This window comes from Salvelinus sp. IW2-2015, linkage group LG5 (assembly GCF_002910315.2).
Source record: "Salvelinus sp. IW2-2015 linkage group LG5, ASM291031v2, whole genome shotgun sequence".
Classification (NCBI taxonomy): Eukaryota; Metazoa; Chordata; class Actinopteri; order Salmoniformes; family Salmonidae; genus Salvelinus; species Salvelinus sp. IW2-2015.
The window spans coordinates 11140024-11164253 of record NC_036844.1 but is presented as its reverse complement, the minus strand read 5'-3'; the positions used below and the strand labels follow the sequence as shown (position 1 = coordinate 11164253).

Here is a 24230-nt window from a genome sequence, read left to right as displayed (position 1 = left end):
GTTGTAATTGTCATTATTACAAATACATTTTATTTTATTATTATTATTATTTTTATTTTTTAAATCGTCCGATTAATCGGTATCGGCTTTTTTTGGTCCTCCAATAATCTGTCGACCTCTAATGTAGGCTACTACTTTCAGCATTTAGTTTGCATTATTTTGGTAAGGCAGCTGTGTGTACGGCTGCATTCAAATAGGGTAATTCACCTATTACAAACAGCCTATCCATCTTGTATCCTATGTTCATTACTAACGGCCTCGCTTTAATGTGTAGGGCGCTGTCCATCGTGCTGATACAGCGCAGCAGAGATAGGCTACAGATTTGGCGCCAACCCATCACATCAAAAAGCACTAAATGGTCTCAGAGTCTCTGCATGTGAACATTATGTTTATTGTGGTATAGCATGATATAAGCAGAATTCGATATAATTCCAATGCAGGAAAGCCAATTTCAACTGGCCCTTGAGAACCAGGCCTGGCGCCAGGATAAAGAGACTACTGTATGTACTTTCTACGGAAAGTTGTGTGTGTGTGAAGTTCTGTGTTTGTCTATGCGTGTCTTACAGTGGGCTGTGTTGATGTTAATGATGAGTGTATCCTAGAGCGGCAGGCAGGTAGCCAGCGCCACAGTGCAGCCCACCCTCTCCCTGCTGTTTCAAGCTTAACACAGCACAACGCAGTAACGGTAACCCCACAGTCGAGTTCACCCACTCGCTAGCTAGCTACATTAGCTCCACAGCACCAAGGGTCACATACACAGCAGTGGAGAGAGAAGCAGAGGACTGTGTGTGTGTGTGTGTGTGTGTGTGTGTGTGGAGAGCATTACATAACCGTTGCGGTGCTGAAATAGTTCCTCCTCCCCTGCACCCCTCTGAAGACAAAAATAATCGTTGTTATGACGTACAGAACATAACAGGCCACAACGCCCCCACGCCATTACCAACCACGGGCTCTGCTGCTACTGCTGCTGCTACCGTTGGCCATGGAAACACACACACACACACACTGGTGGGAAATGTAGGGTGTGTGTGTGTTGAGTGAGACTGCAGCTCAATTTCTGGTTCTGTCCGTGTCTGTGGGCGAGGGGACGATTACATGTTTGTGAGGGGGAAGAGGGAGTACAGTACACAAGCACATGTTTCACGTAAATCAATCCATGATTGATTCTAACTGATCCATAGTTCTACCAGCCCAGAGCCGGAGGTAGTACCAGCCCAGCCAGCCTGGTCCCACCTCTAATTTGCTCCCCATAAAATCACCTTTGCTGAGAGGGGAACCACGTGCAACCTCTAATATCTTCCCCTTCCTTTTACAACTCTTTAACACACACACACCTTGGAGCCGTCGAGGCTGATGATGCGGTAGACGTTGCGCGTGCTGTCGTAGAAGTAGGAGACTGTGACGGCGTGTTTACTGGTGGGAACCCAGTTCTTCTTGGTGGTGGGGTCGATCTGGAAGACATGGGCCCTCGTACTGAAGATAGGCTGCTCTCTGCAGAGGAGAGAGAGAGAGAGAGAGAGTCTGCATATACACGGGAATTAAACTCACCACCCTGAGCCATGCGAAACAAAAGTGCTGGGAGTGTGCGAGGGCTGAGGTAGGAGTGTGGAGTGTGTGTGTGATAGGTGAGAGACACACACACAGCCTCCAGAGATCTCGACAAACATCCATTATTCACACTCTCCTGCAGCGCACTGCACTGGCCATGACTGGGAGGGGAAAACACACACACACACACTTCAGTTCCAGTATGGATATGCAATCTCTTCAATCCAGATGGACCGCAATTAACATTAGCACGGAGTTTTAATACCAGCAGGAGAAAGACAAACATTACCTAGCCACAGACAGAAATCATTTACTAGAAACGAATGGACGTTACGTTTAAGTTAATCAAATTGACTTGCTGGGTACATTAAGGTAGTAAAACAGGAGCAACAGGGATAAATGATGTTCCACTAGTCTATTCATTGCAGCTAATGTGCCTCTGCTAAGATTATAGAGGAGAGGGTCATTAAAGCTGCCTGATGGAAATGATTCAATGTTAAAGTGCCTCTTTTTACTTTGATATAATGTACAGGTAAGTAGCATTAATATTCAACCCATAGAAGCGGACTGGATTGTTGGTCTCCGTGTGGTACTTAGAGGATGAGAGAGAAGCAGAGGAAAGGCTGTGCAACCACAGCACAACAGCAGAACCTGAGACAGAGCTGCATTTCCTGACAAAATGTCACAAAATATAAAACAATTAGTTTCATCTCCCCAAATTTCAAACACTTATTCAAGGTTTCAAAGACCTCTCTGATGAGGATAGGCTACCCGTCCTGTCGAGGGAGGACACAGAGAGCTGTGGGTTGGCAGAGCACTACATTGCTGCCTGCCATAAGATGAGGGACAGTGTCTGACAGACCAATCAACCTGCACATGTCCTCTATGGTTATTGTTATATGTCTGGCTATTTTGACCCTTGGTTATTGTTGTTACTGTTGTCCCATTGACAATTTTGATTCTTATTATTTTAATACTGTAAATATCCAAAGTAAGCTTTGGCAATCTGGTCATTGTTACGTCATGCCAATAAAGCCAATTGAATAGACAGAGAGATGGGAAACTGCTGAGTGAGAGGGAGAAAGAGTGAGTACTGGGTGAATTCTATTATCTCTATTGTCCCCCTCTATGAGAGAGGGAGACAGACAGAGAGAGAGAGAGACAGGAAGACAGACAAACAGAGAGAGAGGGAGACAGAGACAGAGACGTCAAGAGCAGATGAGCTCCCACATTTTTTTTGCATGTAAAAAAAACAAAACAAGACAGACAGACAAACTTGGATTTTTTGGCAGGGACATATACAGGATTCTACCGTAAACAACAACCTTCACTCCAAATCAAAACAAAATCAAAACAAAATTACCTAGAATGTTTCAACACAGCCAAGGATTATTATTCCCAAACTATACATCAAATGCTCTGTCAAACAAACAGAAACCTGAAAAACACCATCCAACCTGGAACTGAGTGAGTAATGCTTAGTCCGAAACTATTTTTCACTTTCAACAGCCAAGAAGAAAAATACATTACAATGATATATTTTACTTTAGAAGGACTGAATGCTAAGGCTACCAAGCTTGCTAGGACAAAGAACTACAACTTAAATTAGCACTGACGTGTGAAACGAGAGGTGTCAAAGCCCTTGAGCCCAACAATGGCAGGAGAGCCCCAACCAAAAATGGAGAGGCTCTAGATGCACCCTCCCACTGTTCAGAGGTAATTAAAATACATTACCCTCGTATGTAAAGAATAATAAGACAAGAAAAGAGTACAAAATGAAGCTCCATATGGAAAATCAAGAGACACTTTTTGCTATTATAAAAATGGGAACATAAGCAACCTTATCTTCCATACAGACCATCCCCTGGCATGGCACAGTGCTATATTAACACACTACCCCTCTGTTAAGAATTAGGATGTTACCAATGGGTGGAAACTCAGGATACTAGACAACGAGGACTCAGTCAGCTAATATAAATCTCTATAAGTCTGGAACAGTATTGGTACAGGGCAACCACAAACAGTTTCAGCTGGACTTTCCCCTAATCAAAGAAATAGCTCAGCAGGAGAAGCTCTCTCTTGAGAAAAATACCCCGACCCCGAGCGGGTCAGACCAGTCCTCTGCGTTACATAACCCCACAGACGAGCATCCCAAAGCGGAAAGTCAACCTCCAATCACAGAGTACTACTCCCTCATTGAAATGCGGGATAAATTCACCCAGCTGGAGGTAAGGCAGGTGGAGCTGGAACAGCAGGTGATTACACTCCAGTCAGCACAGACCCAGACAACAGTCCAGCACAACAACACCCCCTTAACTAGACCTGGAGAGCTGGAGGTGGAGAGAGACATATCTGCACTCTGGACAGTGGTGAGACACCATCAACGGGAGAAAGAGCAGGAGAAGAACAGAGCACTAGAGGAGAGGATCAGACTGCTGGAGGAGAGCTTGAGGGGGATGGCATGTGACAGAGAACAACCCATTAGAGAGGTGGCCACCCCCGCAGAGAAGACGGCAGAACAGCCCACCTCAGCTCCCGACAAAAGTCTCAACACCACAGCAGAACAGTCCAACCCAGACCACGTCGACAACACAGACAAATGAAGAACCCCAAGCCCCAGGGGATCCCACCCCCTCTGAGCACCCACCCTGTCAGCCACCCTGATAGCCCTCCTGACAATCCCCCACACCCACTGAGGATATACACAAGACACAGATTGTGCTCCTTATGGACTCAAACGGAAAATATATACAAGAGTGTCTAAATTCCGGTGTCCAAACACCCAGCGTGCCCTAGACCTTCTGTCTGAGGACCAACTAGGGTCACCCAGCCACATAATAATACACACAGGCACAAACAACCTGAGAGCACAGCAGGAAAGGATGGCCACAGCACTCAAGGGAGTGATTGAAAAAGCTTCTTCCACTTTCCCCAACGCACAAGTGGTTATATCCACCCTGCTACCACGAAAATACTTCCACCCTGCTACCAAACAGCAGGTAAAATGCAAGTATTTCCCATGACTGTGCCTCAAAACCAAAGGTTTACCTGGCCCACCACTTCACCCTGGACTTGAACAGCCTCTATGACCAGGTCCACCTATACAAGGCAGCAGTGCCCACCTTTGCCCGGACCCTAAAGGACATCGCTCTCAAACGCAGCCCCAACACTTCACACAGGAGCAACAGATTAGACACCACCCCCAGACCAGCAAGACACTCTCCCAGACCTGCGGGACCCCCCCCGGACCTACACATAGAGGGCCCACGCCGAGAGGACCTACACATCCAGACCACACCACCACCAGCCAATATACCACCCCATTTAGGCCCCCTCAGATAAGACCTATGCCTCTCCTGACCCCCCCCCCCCCACTCCAGCAGAGGGCCTCAACATGGAAGTCACATAAATGCCCTGGCCGTGAGCAGGCAAACAGGCCCAACCCCCACTCTTACACCTGTCTCTTATACACATCTAGATGTGTATAAGAGACAGGTCCAAACCCCCACTCTTACACTAGCCCAAGCCAATGGCATGTACCAGATGCTCCAGATGCTCAGCAGGCTCTGCTCACTTACTGGCCTTAGGCCAAACCACATGACCAACAACATTGGACACTTTATGGAACACAAAGCCTTCACTATCTCATCCTAGAATATCCAAGGCCTGAGGTCATCTGCCTTTAGCCTAAAGAGCAGGAACCTGGACTTCACCAAAGAAAAATACAGACATTGTCATCCTACAAGAAACACGGTATAGAGGAGACAGACCCACTGGTTGCCCTCTCGGTTACAGAGAGCTGGTAGTCCCATCCATCAAACTGCCAGGTGTGAAACAGGGAAGGGACTCAAGGGGTATGCTAATTTGGTATAGAGTAGACCTAACTCACTCAATTAAATTAATCAAAACAGGAACATTTTACATTTGGCTAGAAATTCAAAAGGAAATTATCTAACAGAGAAAAATGTCCTCCTGTGTGCTACTTATATCCCCCAACTAGCATCCCCATACCTTAAGTAAGACAGCTTCTCCATCCTGAAGGGGGAAATCAATCATTTCCAGGCCCAGGGACATGTACTAGTCTGTGGCGACCTAAATGCCAGAACCGCACACGAACCTGACTGACACTCTCAGCACACAGGAGGACAAACACCTGCCTGAAGGTGACAGCATTCCCTCCCCCATATGCCCCTCTAGGCACAACTATGACAACATAACCAACAAAAACTGGTCACAACTCCTGCAGCTCTGTCGCACGCTGTGTATGTACAGTTGAAGTCGGAAGTTTAGGTTGTAGTCATTAAAACTTGTTTTAAACCACTCCACAAATTTCTTGTTAACAAACTATAGTTTTGGCAAGTCGGTTAGGACATCTACTTTGTGCATGACAAAAGAAAATTTCCAACAATTGTTTACAGACAGATTATTTCACTGTATCACAATTCCAGTGGGTCAGAAGCTTACATACACTAAGTTGACTGTGCCTTTAAACAGCTTGGAAAATTCCAGAAAATTATGTCATGGCTTTAGAAGCTTCTGATAGGCCAATTGACATCATTTGAGTCAATTGGAGGTGTACCTGTGGATGTATTTCAAGGCCTACCGTCAAACTCAGTGCCACTTTGCTTGACATCATGGGAAAATCAAAAGAAATCAGCAAAACCAGAAAAAAATTGTAGACCTCCACAAGTCTGGTTCATCCTTGGGTGGCAATTTCCAAACGCCTGAATGTACCACGTTCATCTGTACAAACAATAGTACGCAAGTATAAACACCATGGTACCACGCAGCCGTCATACCGCTCAGGAAGGAGATCCGCTCCAAAACCGCCATAAAAAAGCCAGACTACGGTTTGCAACTGCAAATGGGGACAAAGATCGTACTTTTTGGAGAAATGTCCTCTGGTCTGATGAAACAAAAATAGTACAGTTTGGCCATAATGACCATCATTATGTTTGTGGAAAAAGGGGGAGGCTTGCAAGCCGAAGAACACCATCCCGACCGTGAAGCGCGGGGGTGGCAAGATCATGCTGTGGGGGTGCTTTGCTGCAGGAGGGACTGATGCACTTCACAAAATAGATGGCATCACGAGGGAGGAAAATGATGTGGATATATTGAAGCAACATCTCAAGACATCAGTCAGGAAGTTAAAGGTTGGTGTAAATGGTTCTTCCAAATGGACAATGACCCCAAGCATGCTTCCAAAGTTGTGGCAAAATGGCTTAAGGACAACAAAGTCAAGGTATTTGAGTGGCCATCACAAAGCCCTGACCTCAGTCATATTGAAAATGTGTGGGCAGAACAGAAAAAGTGTGTGCGAGCAAGGAGGCCTACAAACCTGACTCGGTTACAGCAGCTCTGTCAGGAGGAATGGGCCAAAATTCATTATTGTGGGAAGCTTGTGGAAGACTACCCGAAACATTTGACCCAAGTTAAACAATTTAAAGGCAATGCTACCAAATACTAATTGAGTGTATGTAAACTTCTGACCCACTAGGAATATGATGAAAGAAATAAAAGTTGAAATAAATCATTCTCTATTATTATTCTGACATTTCACATTCTTAAAATAAAGTGGTGATCCTAACTGACCTAAGACAGGGAATATTTACTCAGATTAAATGTAAGGAATGGTGAAAAACAGAATTTAATGTATTTGGCTAAAGTGTATGTAAACCTCCGACTTCAACTGTAGTCAATGATAGGCTTCGAGGGGACTCTTATGGTAGGTAAACCCATAGCTCATCTCTTGGCAGTAGTACTGTCGACTACTTTATCACTGACCTCAACCCAGAGTCTCTCAGAGCATTCACAGTCAGCCTACTGACACCCTTATCAGATCACAGCAAAATCACAGTCTACTTGAACAGAGCAATACTCAATCATGAGGCATCAAAGCCAAAGTAACTGAGTAATATTAAGAAACGCTATAGATGGAAGGAATGTAGTGTGGAAACCTGTCAAAAAACAATTAGGCAAAAACAAATTCAATACCTTTTAGATAACTTCCTGTACAAAACGTTCCACTGTAATAGTGAAGGTGTAAACTTGGCAGTAGAAAACCTAAACAGTATATTTGACCTCTCAGCTTCCCTTTCAAATCAAAAAATTTCCAACAGAACTCAGAAGAAAATTAACAACAATGACAAATGGTTTGATGAAGAATACAAAAACCTAAGAAAGAAATTGAGAAACCTGTCCAACCAAAAACTGAGAGACCCAGAAAACCTGAGTCTACGACTTCACTATGGTGAATCACTAAAACAATACAGAAATACACTACGGAAAAAGGAAAAGCACTTCAGAAATCAGCTCAATGTAATTGAAGAATCCATAGACTCTAACCACTTCTGGGAAAATTGGAAAACACTAAACAAACAACACAAAGAATTATCTATCCAAAATAGAGATGCATGGGTAAACCACTTATCCAATCTTTTTGGCTCTATGACATCAAACAAACAGCAAAAACATATACAAATCTTAGAATCAACTATTAAAAAGACTACCAGAACCCACTGGATTCTCCAATTACCTTTACTGAACTACAGGACAAAATAAAAACCCTCCAACCCAAAAAGGCCTGTGGTGTTGATGGTATCCTCAATGAAATTATAAAATATACAAATAACAAATTCCAATTTGCTATACTTAAACTCTTTAACATCATCCTTAGCTCTGGCATCTTCCCCAATATTTGGAACCAAGGACTGATCACCCCAATCTGAAAAAATGGAGACAAATTTGACCTCAATAACTACCGTGGGATATGCGTCAACAGCAACCTTGGGAAAATCCTCTGCATTATCATTAACAGCAGACTTGTACATTTCCTCAGTTAAAACAATGTACTGAGCAAATGTCAATTTGGCTTTTACCAAATTATCGTACGGCAGACCACAGTCACCCTGCACACCCTAATTGACAAACAAACAAACCAAAACAAAGGCAAAGTCTTCTCATGCTTTGTTGATTTCAAAAAAGCCTTCGACTCAATATGGCATGAGGGTCTAATATACAAATGGATGGAAAGTGGTGTTGGGGGAAAGACATACAACATTATAAAATGTCTTTCCACAAAACCGTAGGGTGAGACAGGGATGCAGCTTAAGCCCCACCCTCTTCAACATACACACACACATATACATATACATATATATACACTGCTCAAAAAAATAAAGGGAACACTTAAACAACACAATGTAACTCCCCCCCAAGTTCCCACCCAAAACTTTTTCTGTTGGGGAAAAAATCCAAAACTGTCCCCACTTAGGAAGCAACACTGATTGACAATAAATGTCACATGCTGTTGTGCAAATGGAATAGACAAAAGGTGGAAATTATAGGCAATTAGCAAGACACCCCCAATAAAGAGTGATTCTGCAGGTAGTGACCACAGACCACTTCTCAGTTCCTATGCTTCCTGGCTGATGTTTTTGTCACTTTTGAATGCTGGCAGTGCTCTCACTCTAGTGGTAGCATGAGACGGAGTCTACAACCCACACAAGTGGCTCAGGTAGTGCAGCTCATCCAGGATGGCACATCAATGTGAGCTGTGGCAAGAAGGTTTGCTGTGTCTGTCAGCGTAGTGTCCAGAACATGAGGCGCTACCAGGAGACATGCCAGTACATCAGGAGACGTGGAGGAGGCCATAGGAGGCAACAACCCAGCAGCAGGACCGCTACCTCTCGCCTTTGTGCAAGGAGGAGCACTGCCAGAGCCCTGCAAAATGACCTCCAGCAGGCCACAAATGTGCATGTCAGCATATGGTCTCACAAGGGGTCTGAGGATCTCATCTCGGTACCTAATGGCAGTCAGGCTACCTCTGGCGAGCCCACGGAGGGCTGTGCGGCCCCACAAAGAAATGCCACCCCACACCATGATGACCCAACCGCCAAACCGGTCATGCTGGAGGATGTTGCAGGCAGCAGAACGTTTCTCCACGCGTCTCCAGACTCTGTCACGTCTGTCACATTGTGCTCAGTGTGAACCTGCTTTCATCTGTGAAGAGCACAGGGGGCCAGTGGCGAATTTGCCAATCTTGGTGTTCTCTGGCAAATGCCAAACGTCCTGCACGGTGTGGGCTGTAAGCACAACCCCCACCTGTGGACGTCGTGCCCTCATACCACCCTCATGGAGTTTGTTAATGACCGTTTGAGCAGACACAATGCACATTTGTGGCCTGCTGGAGGTCATTTTGCAGGGCTCTGGCAGTGCTCCTCCTTGCACAAAGGCGGAGGTAGCGGTCCTGCTGCTGGGTTGTTGCCCTCCTACGGCTCCTCCACATCTCCTGATGTACTGGCATGTCTCCTGGTAGCGCCTCACATGCTCTGGACACTACGCTGACAGACACAGCAAACCTTCTTGCCACAGCTCGCATTGATGTGCCATCCTGGATGAGCTGCACTACCTGAGCCACTTGTGTGGGTTGTAGACTCCGTCTCATGCTACCACTAGAGTGAGAGCACCGCCAGCATTCAAAAGTGACCAAAACATCAGCCAGGAAGCATAGGAACTGAGAAGTGGTCTGTGGTCACCACCTGCAGAATCACTCCTTTATTGGGGGTGTCTTGCTAATTGCTATAATTTTCCACCTTTTGTCTATTCCATTTGCACAACAGCATGTGAAATTTATTGTCAATCAGTGTTGCTTCTAAGTGGACCAGTTTGATTATCACAGAAGTGTGATTGACTTGGAGTTACATTGTGTTGTTTAAGTGTTCCCTTTATTTTTTTGAGCAGTGTATATATATATATCAACGAATTGGCAAGGGCACTAGAACAGGCTGCAGCATCTGGCCTCAACCTACTAGAATCTAAAGTCAAATGTCTACTGATGATCTGGTGCTTCTGTCCCCAACCAAGGAGGGCCTACAGCAGCACCTAGATCTTCTGCACAGATTCTGCCAGATCTGGGCCCTGCCAGTTCATCTCAGAAAGAGCAAAATAATGGTGTTCCAAAAAAGGTCCAGTCACCAGCACCACAAATACAAATTCCATCTAGACACCGTTGCCCTAGAGCACACAAAAAAAACAATACATAACTTGGCCTAAACATCAGCACCACAGGTAACTTCCACAAAGCTGTGAACGATCTGAGAGACAAGGCAAGAAGGGGCTTCTATGTCATCAAAAGGAACATAAAATTCAACAGGTCTGGGGTCCGCTCACCAACAAAGAATTCATAAAATGGGACAAACACCAAATTGAGAGACTGCATGCAGAATTCTGAAAAAATATCCTCTGTGTACAACATAAAACACCAAATAATGTATGCAGAGCAGAATTAGGCCGATGCCCGATAATGATCAAAATCCAGAAAATAAACGTTATATTCTACAACCACCTAAAAGGAAGTGATTCCCAAACCTTCCATAACAAGCCATCACCTACAGAGAGATAGATGGCATCTATCTGGAGACAAGTCCCCTGAGCAAGCTGGTCCTGGGGCTTTGTTCAAACACAAACAGGACAGCAACACAATTAGACCCAACCAAATCATGAGAAAACAAAAAGATAATTACTTGACACATTGGAAAGAATTCACACAAAAAAACTGAGCAAATTAGAATGCTATTTGGCCCTAAACAGAGAGTACACAGTGGCAGAATACCTGACCACTGTGACTGACCCAATCTTAAGGAAAGCTTTGACTATGTACAGACTCAGTGAGCATAACCTTGCTATTGAGAAAGGCTGCCGTAGGCAGACCTGGCTCTCAAGAGAAGACAGGCTATGTGCACACTTCCCACAAAAGCAGGTGGAAACTGAGCTGCACTTCCTAACCTCCTGCCAAATGTATGACCATATTAGAGACACATATTTCCCTCAGATTACACAGATCCAAAGAATTTGAAAACAAACCCAATTTTGATAAACTCCCATATCTACTGGGTGAAATACCACAGTGTGCCATCACAGCAGCAAGATTTGTGACCTGTTGCCACATGAAAAGGGCAACCAGTGAAGAACAAACACCATTGTAAATACAACCCATATTTATGTTTATATATTTTCCCTTTTGTACGTTAACTATTTGCACATTGTTACAACACTGTACATAGCCATAATATGACATTTGAAATGTCTTTATTCTTTTGGAACTTCTGTGAGTGTAATGCTTACTGCTCATTTTATATTGTTTATTTCACTTTTGTTTATTATATATTTCACTTGCTTTGGCAATGTAAACATACAGTGCATTTGGAAAGTATTCAGACCCCTTCACTTTTTCCACATTTTGTTATGTTACAACCGTATTCTAAAATTGATTAAAATAATGTTTTTCCTCATCAATCTACAGACAATATCCCATAATGACAAAGTGAAAACAGGTTTTTAGAAAACAGAAATACCTTATTTACATACGTATTCAGATCCTCTGCTATGACACTCAAAATTGAGCTCAGGTGCATCCGGTTTCCATTGATCATCTTTGAGATGTTTATACAACTTGATTGGAGTCCACCTCTGGTAAATTCAATTGATTGGACATGATTTGAAAAAAGGCACACACCTGTCTATATAAGGTCCAACAGTTGACGGTGCATGTCAGAGCAAAAACCAAGCCATGACGTCGAAGAAAATGTCCGTAGAGCTCCGAGACAGGATGTGTGGAGGCAAAGATCTGGGAAAGGGTACCAAAATATTTCTGCAGCATTGAAGGTCACCAAGAACACAGAGGCCGGCATCATTATTAAAATGGAAGAAGTTTGGAACCACCAAGACTCTTGCTAGAACTGGCCGCCCTGCCAAACTGAGCAATCGAGGGTGAAGGACCTTGGTCAGGGAGGTGACCAATAACCCGATGGTCACTCTGACAGGGCTCCAGAGTTCCTCTGTGGAGATGTGAGAACCTTCCAGAAGGATAACCATCTCTGCAGCACTCCACCAATCAGGCCTTTATGGTAGAGTGACCAGACGGAAGCCACCCCTCAGTAAAATGCACACAAACTCCCTCTTGGAGTTTGCCAAAAAGCACCTAAAGGACTCTCAGACCATGAGAAACAACATTCTCTGGGTCTGATGAAACCAAGATTGAACTCTTTGGCCTGAATACCAAGCATCATGTCTGGAGGAAACCCGGCACCACTCATCACCTGGCCAATACCATCCCTATGCTGCAGCATCATGCTGTGGGGATGTTTTTCAGCGGCAGGGACTGGGAGACTAGTCAGGATCGAGGGAAAGATGAGCGGAGCAAAGTACAGATAGATCCTGGATGAAAACCTGCTCCAGAATGCTCAGGACCTCATACTGGGGCAAAGGTTCACCTTCCAACAGGACAACGGCCCTAAGCACACAGCCAAGACAACGCAGGAGTGGTTTCGGGACAAGTCCCTGAATGTCCTTGAGTGGCCCAGCCAGAGCCCGGACTTGAGCCCGATCTAACATCTCTGGAGAGACCTGAAAATAGCTGTGCTGTGATGCTCCCCATCCAACCTGACAGAGCTTGAAAGGATCTGCAGAGAAGAATGGGAGAAACTCCCTAAATACAGGTGTGCTAAGCTTGTAGCATCATACCCAAGAAGACTCGAGGCTGTCATCGCTGCCAAAGGTGCTTCAACAAAGTACTGAGTAAAGGGTCTGAATACTTATGTAAATGTGATATTTCATTTTTATTTTATTTTTTGAAATTTGCTTCAATTTCTAACCTGTTTTTGCTTTATCATGATGGGGTATTGTGTGTAGATTGATGAGGGAAGAAAACGATTTAATACATTTTAGAATAAGGCTGTAATGTAACAAAATGTGGAATAAGTGAATGGGTCTGAAAACTTTCCGAATGCACTGTATGTTTCCCATGCCAATAAAGTCCTTTGAATTGGGGGGAAGAGAGAGAGAGAAATAAGATGGAGAGAAGTGGGTCTATCTTGAACCGTCTTGCCTGTGTGTGTGTTGGGTTTTACTATCCTTGTGGGGACCAGAAGTCCTCAAAATGACAGTAAAACAAGCAGAATTCAGACATTTCGCCAGTCCCCAAAAGGAAAAAGGCTTTTTTAGGCTTAAGAGCTAGGTTTAGGTTTATGGTTACAATTATGGTTAGGTTTAGGAGTTAGGGTTAAGTTAATATTTAGGGGTTTGGGGTTAGGTTATGGGAAAATAGGATTTTGAATGGGAATCAATTGTTAGGTCCCCACAAGGACAGTAAAACGAACTTGTGTGTGTGTGTGTGTGGGTGGTGGTGATAAGATAAGGCAGAAATTCTGCAGTTTTAAAAGCAACCGAAGTGAAGGCAGATATGCTAATTTCTCTACACTTTTAAAAAGACAGATGAACAGCGAGAGCCCACACACAGACACACATCACTCCTCCATCACCACACCTCCTACTACACCACACACAGGAGATAGGGGGAAATATGACAAATGTAAGGTATGACAGCTGAGCACTGATTCTGCCATAGCTAAAAGTAAGGTGGAGCTTTTACACAGAAAAGGACAATACAGAATACAAGAATAAAGGCCATTACCGTTCTGTTTGTGATCGACTTGGTTTGAATCTGGGTCTCCTATGCACCACAGGACCGTGTTAGCCCGCTGAGCTAAAGCCTAGGCATTAGGCCTGGGAGCTAATGCAAGTCTTCAGGACTCAGGTAAGATTACTCATCATGCGAGCATGGTTCACAAAACCACCTCTGTTACATATCTCCCAAGTGAATGAGTGAATGTGGTTATGCCAACAGTCCAGCAGGGGGCAGATGTCCATATGAGTAAAGCTGAAGTAACAGTAACGTGATATAACAGAAGAAGTGACCTGGGAGTACCTGGGCCCACATACACAGATCAGACAACTGGCCAGACCCTGTGGCCCTGGCCCGCATCCAAACATAAAATACACTACATATACAAAAGTATGTGGACACCCCTTCAAATAAGTGGATTCGGCTATTTCAGCCAAACCGGTTGCTGACCGGTGTATAAAATCGAGTACACAACCATGTAATCTCCATAAACAAACATTGGCAGTAGAATGGCCTTACTGAAGAGCTCAGTGACTTTCAACGTAGTACCGTCATAGGATGCCACCTTTCCAACAAGTCAGTTTGTCAAATTTCTGCCCTGCTAGAGCTGCCCCAGTCAACTGTAAGTGCTGTTATTGTGAAGTGGAAACGTCTAGGAGCAACAACGGCTCAGCCGCGAAGTGGTAAGCCACACAAGCTCACAGAACGGGGCAGCCGAGTGCTGAAGCGTGTAAAAATCATATGTCCTTAGTTGCAACACTCACTACCGAGTACCAAACTGCCTCTAGAAGCAACGTCAGCACAAGAACTGTCCGTCAGGAACTTTATGAAATGGGTTTCCATGCCCGAGCAGCCGCACACAAGCCTAAGATCACCATGCGCAATGCCAAGCGTCGGCTGGAGTGGTGTAAAGCTCGCCGCCAACTTGGGAGCAGTGGAAACACGTTCTCTGGAGTGGTGAATCACACTTCACCATCTGGCAGTCCAACGGACTAATCTGGGTTTGGCGGATGCCAGGAGAACGCTACCTGCCCCAATGCATAGTGCCAACTGTAAAGCTTGGTGGAGGAGGAATAATGGTCTGGGGCTGTTTTTCATGGTTCAGGTTAGGCCCCTTAGTTCCAGTGAAGGGAAATCTTAACGCTACAGCATACAATGACATTCTAGACAATTCTGTGCTTTCAACTTTGTGGCAACTGTTTGGGGAAGGCGCTTTACTGTTTCAGCACGACAATGCCCCAGTACACAAAGCGAGGTCCATACAGAAATTGTTTGTCAAGATCGCTGTGGAACGACCTTGACTGGACTGCACAGAGCCCTGACCTTAACCCCATCAAACACCATTGGGATAAACTGGACCACAGACAGCAAGCCAGGCCTAATTGCCCAACATCAGTGTCCGACCTCACTAATTGCTCGTGGCTGAATGGAAGCAAGTCCCCATAGTAATGTTCCAACATTTAGTGGCAAGTTGGCTGGATATCTTTTGGGAAGTGGACCATTCTTGATACACACGGGAAACTGTTGAGCATGAAAAACCCAGCAGCGGTGCAGTTCTTGACACAATCAAACCGGTGAGCCAGGCACCTACTATCATACCCCGTTCAAAGGAACTTCAATCTTTTTTCTTGCCCATTTACCCTCTGAATGGCACACATTCTATGTCTCAATTGTCTCAAGGATTAAAAATCCTTCTTTAACCTGTCTCTTCGTATTCATCTACACCAGGGATCATCAGCTAGATTCAGCCGGAGAGGGGGAAGGGGATATAATTACATATAATTTGTAGACTGCAAATTGACTGCAAATATTTGACTAAAACATAATAATTTCAAACCTTGCTCACATTTGTATATGACCACGTGTCTCTTTATTGGGGTGGGAATACTTGGGAAGAGATTTCCTAAATAAAAAATCACTGATTTCCTGGTGTTTAAAAAATGGCCAACAATGAAAATTGTCTACACTGATTGAAGTGGATTTAACACGTGACATCGATAAGGGATCATAGCTTTCACCTGGATTCACCTGGTCAGTCTATGTCATGGAAAGAGCAGGTGTTCCTAATGTTTTGTATACTCAGTGTATATTAAGAGCATAATGAAGAGTGAGATGGAGAGGAACAGAGAGAGCTAGAAGAAAAGAGAGCAAGTGTTCATTTCAGATAATGCGACTGCACTCTTCGAGACCCCTGTGTAAAACTGAACTAGTAAAAAAAACTAAAATCCTCTGGACATGAAAGAACACATTGTTCTCATAATTGGTTCTGTTAGGAGATGTAGAGGCCTTACTTGTTTTTTTTATGGATCGCATTTCATCATGGCAGCAAATTGCACCTCAATCACGAGCCATTTGAATGTATTCTCCTCGATAAGAGAGAGCAGTGAGAAGCAGGAGCCCCCCTTAAAAAAGCACGAACATAGTCACCACTTACACACACACACACACACACACACAACACACACACACACACACACACACACACACACACACACACACACACACACACACACACACACACACACACACACACACACACACACAACACACACACACACACACACACACACACACACACACACACACACACACACACACGAATGAAGCCTTTTTGGTTGAATGAAGGGAAAAACACCAAAACATGGTGTTGTTGTTTCTAATGATAACTTTGTTTTGAGGTAAAACAAACACGGTTGAAAAACAACAACCCAGTGGATATTATCACTGTGTTGACGATCAAACAGGAGAGCTTCTCTACGGGGACTACACGGTTGTCATGTGCGTATGACGGGCCAACGCCTGAACTCTGCTGGCTAGTTTGCCAGCATACTAAAACAGGAAAGCGCCAGGCTTGTGTCTGTCTGTCCTTTGGGACATGACGTCATGTCCCTGTATCCTTTGGTTACCGTCTTGGTTACCCGCTGATGATGATCACAACGTGCAAAGCATAATGACTTCCTCTTCCTGGTGTAGTATTAGTCATCCCTACCAAATCAGATCAACTCAAACCGTTTACCAAATCTGCCAGTCTTAACTGTAGTCTACTCGGCAGGTAGCCTAGTGGTTAGAGCGATCTAATCCCCGAGCTGACATGGTAAAAATCTGTCCTTCTGACCCTGAGCGAGGCAGTTAACCCACTGTTCCCCGGGCGCCGAAGACGTGGATGTCGATTAAGGCAGCCCCCGGCACCTCTCTGATTCAGAGGTTGAGTTAAATGTGGAAGACACATTTCAGTTGAATGCATTCAGTTGTACAACTGACTAGGTATCCCCCTTTTCCCTTTCTCCTCACGTTAGCCTTGACTGTAGCGGCAATGCCATGATTCTTCTTGTAGAGCCGCTTACATTAAAACAAACTATTGAGAACAGACTTTGTAACGGCTACCAAGACTTTCTGCTTTTCACCCCCTACCTAATAACCCAGTACACTAACCTGGTACCGGTACTCCTTGTATATAGCCTCGTTATTGTTATTGGGTTTCTTTATTTGTTCATTTTCATACTTTTTAACTGCATTGTTGGGGAAGGGCTCGTAAGTAAGCATTTCCCAGTAAAGTCTACACTTGTATTCAGCGCATGTGACAAATACAATTTGATAGTGTCAGACAATCTGAGGGACTGGTGCAGATCCACAGACCAGAGGTTGAGAAGCAGTCAAGAGCAAAAGCTTGAGACACGTTCGGGTTGTGGTTTTGATCTATAGTCCTCTCTAATGAAAACTGACATAAAAAAAATATATACTTGGCATTGAAAAAAAACCTTGGTTGGACTAAGTTGACTGAACCATGAGTGAGAGGGCCCCTGGGGAGCAGCCCTGGCCTGGCCAGAGTGAGCTCTTCCTGGGCTTGTAAGCCTCAGGGTCTCTCCTCCCCTCTGGAACTTTCACACAGCTCAGCCTCACCGTCCAAGCCAGCAGTCACTCAACAAAGACAAAGACTATAATAGCTCAAATTTTTCTGTCCTCCGCAATAAACCCCCACAAATGAAGCCTCCAGTATGGCAGCCAGGCGTTGTGCCTTTAAAACGGGTCTCATTTCATAGAGATTCGGTCCTTAGATGACTATCTGCTGGGTGAGAAGAGAAGTCTGCAGGGGAAAGCCCAATTAATTGCTCGGCGGTGGCTCAGAGCTGGTCTCATTCTCACGGCATACCAGCGTTCTTCTGTAGGACAGCGTGAATGTTCGCCTCCCTGTTTTAACTAGTTAATTAAGTTAGCAAAGTGGAGTGGTGGGGGTTTGGCAGCTGTCATTTAACACAGACTGGTGTAATCAGAGTGGTGATATGTGATGGGAGGGTGGACTGTTAACTGTACTTTATGACTCACACATCAGACTGCAGAGAATAGCTACTGTAGAGTCAGGCTATGTATGGAAGGTTCGTGAGCAGTAATGTAGAGCCAATGGAAATATAATATTGACGTGTTATACTGGGTACGATCTCATGGCCTTCATTATAGTTTTCCCATCACCATGTCTCTCTGTTGTCTTTAATGTTTCAACTCACTGAACACTCAAAGTCCACAACTTGTTTTCATACAGAGACTAAACATACTGGCATCAATTGCCATTACACTCACTTCCTCCTGAAGCAAACTCTCCCTGTTATCTATCCATCAGTGCCCAGGTGTGTGTGTTTTTGTGTGAGGGCCTCTAGTCCCTGCCACAATGGACAGTTCTGTGGCATGCAAAGCTCAATGACGAGACCTGTACCAGAGGAATCCGACCACAGACGATGTTATCAAATCAGCAGTTCTCCACTTAACACTGTTTAGAATCAGTTTCACACTCAACTGTTATAGAGCCGAATGTCCAGGAAACATCATTCACTCACTGGCTATTTTCTGAAGTTGCGTTCAGAAATCCAGGTCATATTTATAAAAGTCATATGGCACATATGAGCAGGATTACTAGATCATATTAAATGTGCTTCCTGAGATGTTGAAACATTTCTCTAAGGAAATTGCGAGATCTGATAATCTGCACTAGGCAGTGCGACTGTGTTAAAGACAGGTTGCAACTCCACCAATCACTCGTAAAAAAAAAAATCCCTGCTTGCCTGCATTACAAATGTAGCTGCTGCCTGGTTGCCAAGGCAACACCCACATGACTCAGGGCCGGTCAGGAGCTGCGAGCATCCTCCAACCCCCTCTCTCCCTCCCACATGCTCTCTAAGCCAATCACAAGGCAGCATGTCCCATACACGATAAACCCACTCACAGAGGGAGAGTACGGGGGCTTTGCTTGGCGCAGACTGCGGATTAAAATACCCATATGATAGGCTAAGGCCTGGCCCGTGGATACACAGGCTGAAGATATTGACACAACCTCTGGTTTAAAATACCCATATGCTAAGGCCTGCTTTGTGATCTGTGTGGTTCTGGTGACACACACATATGGCGGGTAGTTTGTGGTTTGTGTGGACTCTTCTGATCCCTCTCTCTCRRTCRCCCCCCCCCCCCCCCCAGAGTCTCTCTCGCTTTCCTAGTCTCTCTCTTCATCTCTCCTGTCGTTTGCTCAGGGTCAGTGGAATATTGACAGCTGAATCCCAGTGAAGATGTCTGGCTTTCCTCCAATAATGCCGCATTTCCATGGAGACTTACCCCCACACCAGCGTGTCGGCAGTGTTTTTCTGTTAATGTAAACTCCAGTGTAATTGTGTTTCTATTAGGAGTGTGACGCTAAGACCTCGGGGAGAGCAGAATCAACAACCTCTGCAGCATCAAGACAGTTGCTTTATCCGAAGGTGTTAAAAGTTCAGTTAGCCATTGTTATGTAAATAGTAGCTGAAAAGTACCAGTGGCCTGGCTTTGGCCCCAGGTGAAATCCGGTCCGCCGGAGCCATGGCCCAGCGAGACACGGGTGCCGGCCAACATAGATGGAAAGAGAAAGGTCTGAGTCTTTGGGTAAAACACTGGGGCCTGTACTGAAATGTGGCGCTCTCGCTCTTAATTCCAATACCTGTAGCGAGTGTTGGACCTCTGGGGACACTGCCATGGGTAGTAGTCAGGAGGGATCTGAGGTTTCCTTCTTAATAGCTTCACAGTGCAATCTCTTCCTGTTTCGTCAATGAAACTGTACTTTATGCTTTTAAAAGTGCACCATTCGGCATCCTCAGCTTCAGACTGGCATTAGCCATGGGTAAGATGATTGACACAGGGCAGGAGCCAGGAAGGGCCTTGGCTAGGCCTAGCGTAGCTGTGGTAAGTCTGGTTGTGATGTCTGTTTTCAGTAAGGACACAGTGGGGTTTTCAAAACAAAGTGCTCCTGACTCTGACCATCCACTTAGTGTCTGACAGTAACTGCCTTGTCCAACACTGGCACCCTGTACAATGAGATGATTTGGAGATAATTTCTACTGAGTCTGAGGACAGGGGAGAAGGTTTTAAAAGGCAGGACAGGCAGCACTGACATACTTCTGCACGTATGAACAACATAATAAGGTTTGGGTTAAAGTTGTTGAACCAGATAAGGGCAGGGCAGACAATGTGAATTAGTTCCGTTGATGATGGAGGAATCATAGTTTGAGGAATCATTCGTGGAACACTTTTACCTTCCAGAATAGTTAGAAAGTTATGCCAATTTTATTTATTTTTATAAAAAGTAGAACACTCGTCACCTCACTATTTCAATACAACTACTGTATACTAATTATTGTTAATCCAATATATCTGACTGTTTATGACACCTCCTGAGAGTACTTTAGGCTGCTGAAGTGCCAAGTTTCAGGCTGGTTTACATTCATTCATTCATTCATTCATTATGCAGAACTGAAGCCTTGCACTAAAACGCTGTAGCAGCCAACTCTCTGACAGGCCTAATTTAAGAAAAGGGCACACTTTTAAGAAAGACACATTATTTGCCTTTTTTGTTGTTGTCAGAAACCAATTCCTGACTAGATTATAGAGACTAGAAGCTCAAGGTTTGTTAGGCTCTTTATGGGTTAGTCACAGTTCACCCTAAAATCCCAGTTGGTCATATAAAGTCGAATTTAGTCTCTATTTAACCCAGTCTGTTGTGTAGCTATAGGCATATGCATCAGGCAAGACCCATCGGCTAGGGTTAAGGCTACATAAGATAACAGGAGCCTCTGCGATGGGTATTCCATATTCCCATGATTAGTCTGAACTGTAATTTAACTTAATGACATCGGTGTTATTTTCTGGTATCAGTACAGTGCCTTCAGAAAGTACTGACTTATTCCTCATTTCTTGTGTTACAGCCTGAATTCAAAATGGATTAAATCAAAAAATAATCTCACCCATCTGCACACAATAGATACCCCATAATGACAGTGAAAAAAAGGTTTTGGGGAAATGTTTGTAAATGTATTGAAAATAAAATACAGAAATATCTCATTTACATAAGTATTCACACCGCTGAGTCAATACATGTTAGAATCACCACCTGGATTGTACAATAGTTGCACATTCTTTTCAAAATTCTTCAAGCTCTGTTAAAGTTGATTGTTGATTATTGCTAAACAGCCATTCTCAAGTCTTGCCATAGATTTTTAAGCCGATTTAAGTCAAAACTGTAACTAGGCCACTCAGGAACATTTAATGTCGTCTTGGTAAGCAACTAAAGTGTTTATTTGGCCATGCGTTTAAGATTATTGTCTCCCAGTGTCTGTTGGGAAGCAGACTGAACCAGGTTTTCCTCTAGGATTTTGCCCATGCTTAGCTCTATTCCGCTTATTTTTACAAAACTCCCTAGTTCTTGCCGATGACAAGCATACCCATAACATGATGCAGCCACCACCTTGCTTGATAAGTGGTACTGATATGTTGGATTTGTCCCAAACATAATGCTTTGCATTCAGGACATAAAGCTCATATATTTGCCACAATTATTGTAGTTTTACTTTAGTGCCTTATTGCAAACAGGATGGATGTCATCTTTGTACCTTTGGCTAAGGTGTATGTAAACTTCTGACTTCAACTGTATTGACTCAAGACGTTTCAGCTTTAATAAATTTGTACACATTTCTAAAAACATAATTCCAATTGGGCATTATGGGGTATTGTGTGGAGGCCAGTGAAAGACAATTTCAATTTAATCCATTTTCAATTCAGGCTGTAACACAACAAATTGTGGAAAAAGTCAAGGAGTGTGAATACTTTCTGAAAGCACTGTATACAGTGGTTTGGGCTTAGTGGGACTATCATTTGTTTTTCAACAGGACAATGACCCAACACACCTCCAGGCTGTGTAAGGGCTATTTGACCAAGAAGGAGAGTGATGGAGTGCTGCATCAGATGACCTGGCCTCCACAATCCCCCGACATCAACCAAATTGAGATGGTTTGGGAGTCGTACCGCAGAGTGAAGGAAAAGCAGCCAACAAGTGCTCAGCATATGTGGGTAATCCTTCAAAACTGTTGGAAAAGCATTCCAGGTGAAGCTGGTTGAGAGAATGACAAGCATGTGCAAAGCTGTCATCAAGGTAAAGGGTGGCTATTTGAAGAATCTCAAATATATTTGGATTTGTTTAACACTTTTTTGGTTACTACATGGTTCCATTAGTGTTATTTCATTGTTTTGATGTCTTCACTATTATTCTACAATGTAGAACATAGTAAAAACAAAGAAAAACCCTTGAATAAGTAGGTGCTCTAAAACTTTTGACCGGTAGTGTATGTTCAGAAAGTATATTATGTCCGAGTATGAGCCTCATTCTACAGTAGTTCTTAGCTTTTGCTTAGCCACTGGAACAAATATTAGACAAATGTATGAATGAATGTACCAACTTCAATGGAGACAGTGATAACCCATTACAAGGCCATCACTCCAGTCGTGGATAAGATGATCATTTCCCAATGATACCACATAGATCTATTATTATCTGCCTCGAACAAGCTCTATTTTGGTGGCCTCTGGTACATTATATGGCCTTGATTCCACCTGAAATACACAGCTAAATTACTGAATACTTTAACAACTTTACCTCCCAGATTGGTCAAATTAGTTGTGGTATTGAAAATGTAAGAAATCAGTATGTAAATATGTACATATTTACATGCAAGATAGGAATTGCCACAATGTTTGTTATTCAAATTATGTATTTTATTGGCTCTGCTGCTGTGGACACTTAGGGTAAGGAAACCAATAAACCTTTGGGTGAATTATCCCTTTAACAGTTTGGCCTGTCAATCAATCAATGTGGGTGGAATTGTCAGGGGAGGCGGCAGGATGTTTGTGAGTCACACAGTTGGTAGGGTTTCAGACCTGTCAATCAATGTGGGTGAGACTGAGGAAAGGTGGTAGATTGTGACTGCATCACTAAACTAAATAGTCTACTCTATCAATTGCGTTTACTGTGGCAACAACTTAAGCAAATATACTGTGCAGTAGTAGCCTTCCAGTATGCAAATTAGGGAGCCAAATGAACGGCTCTCTTGATCAAAAAGAGCTGTTCGTTCACGAACTACGAATCACTAGGCTACACCAACGAGTCACTTTAGAGGTCACTGGCAAATATCGACATGGGCTTCGAATCCTAGGAAAATACAAACAAGATCTTTGGTTTACTTGTCCCGATGTGATACCATGGACATATAACTACTGTGTAACATTTATGAATAGCAAAGGGATATAGGAGATTGACTTTATTCAGTCAGTTCGACACCTTTTATAAACTAGTCAACACAAGCTGTTCCGTCGTCAAATCGACTCCGTGGCTGGCTATAGGCCTAGGAAAACGCTAAAGAAAATACATGAATGTGCCACAAAACAAGAATTAAGTGGATTTCAACTCATCGTTACCACTTACATGGGACATGTAAGTTCACTCACAGGAGACGATGAAAAAGCATCATGTTCTCCCTCATCCGTGAAAAGAAATTTGACTGCAGTCAAACACAGGGCACAAACAAACCCACATGTACCGAGAGGCGGGACAGACAGCAGACTGACAGTGTTTCCCTGTCATCGCTTTGTGATTTACAGGCACCTGTCCTATCAATAGATCACTAGACGATAATAACGTTCATTCTCGCAGGGAAAGGCCATACAGACTTTGACTAGCAAATTTAAACTTTTAAATTGAAAGCTGTTCTGCCTGCGGTTATGGAACCGCCACCTGTCCCAGACCTGTTGTTTTTCAACTCTTGATGATCGGCTATGAAAAGCCAACTGAAAATTATTCATGATTATTATTTGACCATGCTTGTCACTTATGAACATTTTTTAACATCTTGGCATAGTTCTGTTATAATCTCCACCC

The 24230-nt window shown here is 43.9% G+C and overlaps 1 protein-coding gene across 1 annotated transcript in view; it reads right to left on the bottom strand.

The window, feature by feature from the left end:
• The window catches only part of LOC111963899 (homer protein homolog 1-like), a 68499-nt gene that overhangs the window by 33976 nt on the left and 10293 nt on the right, over positions 1-24230 (bottom strand). The window contains 1 exon segment of the mRNA XM_023987465.2: positions 1335-1491. Within this exon segment, the coding sequence (XP_023843233.1) occupies positions 1335-1491 (157 nt within the window).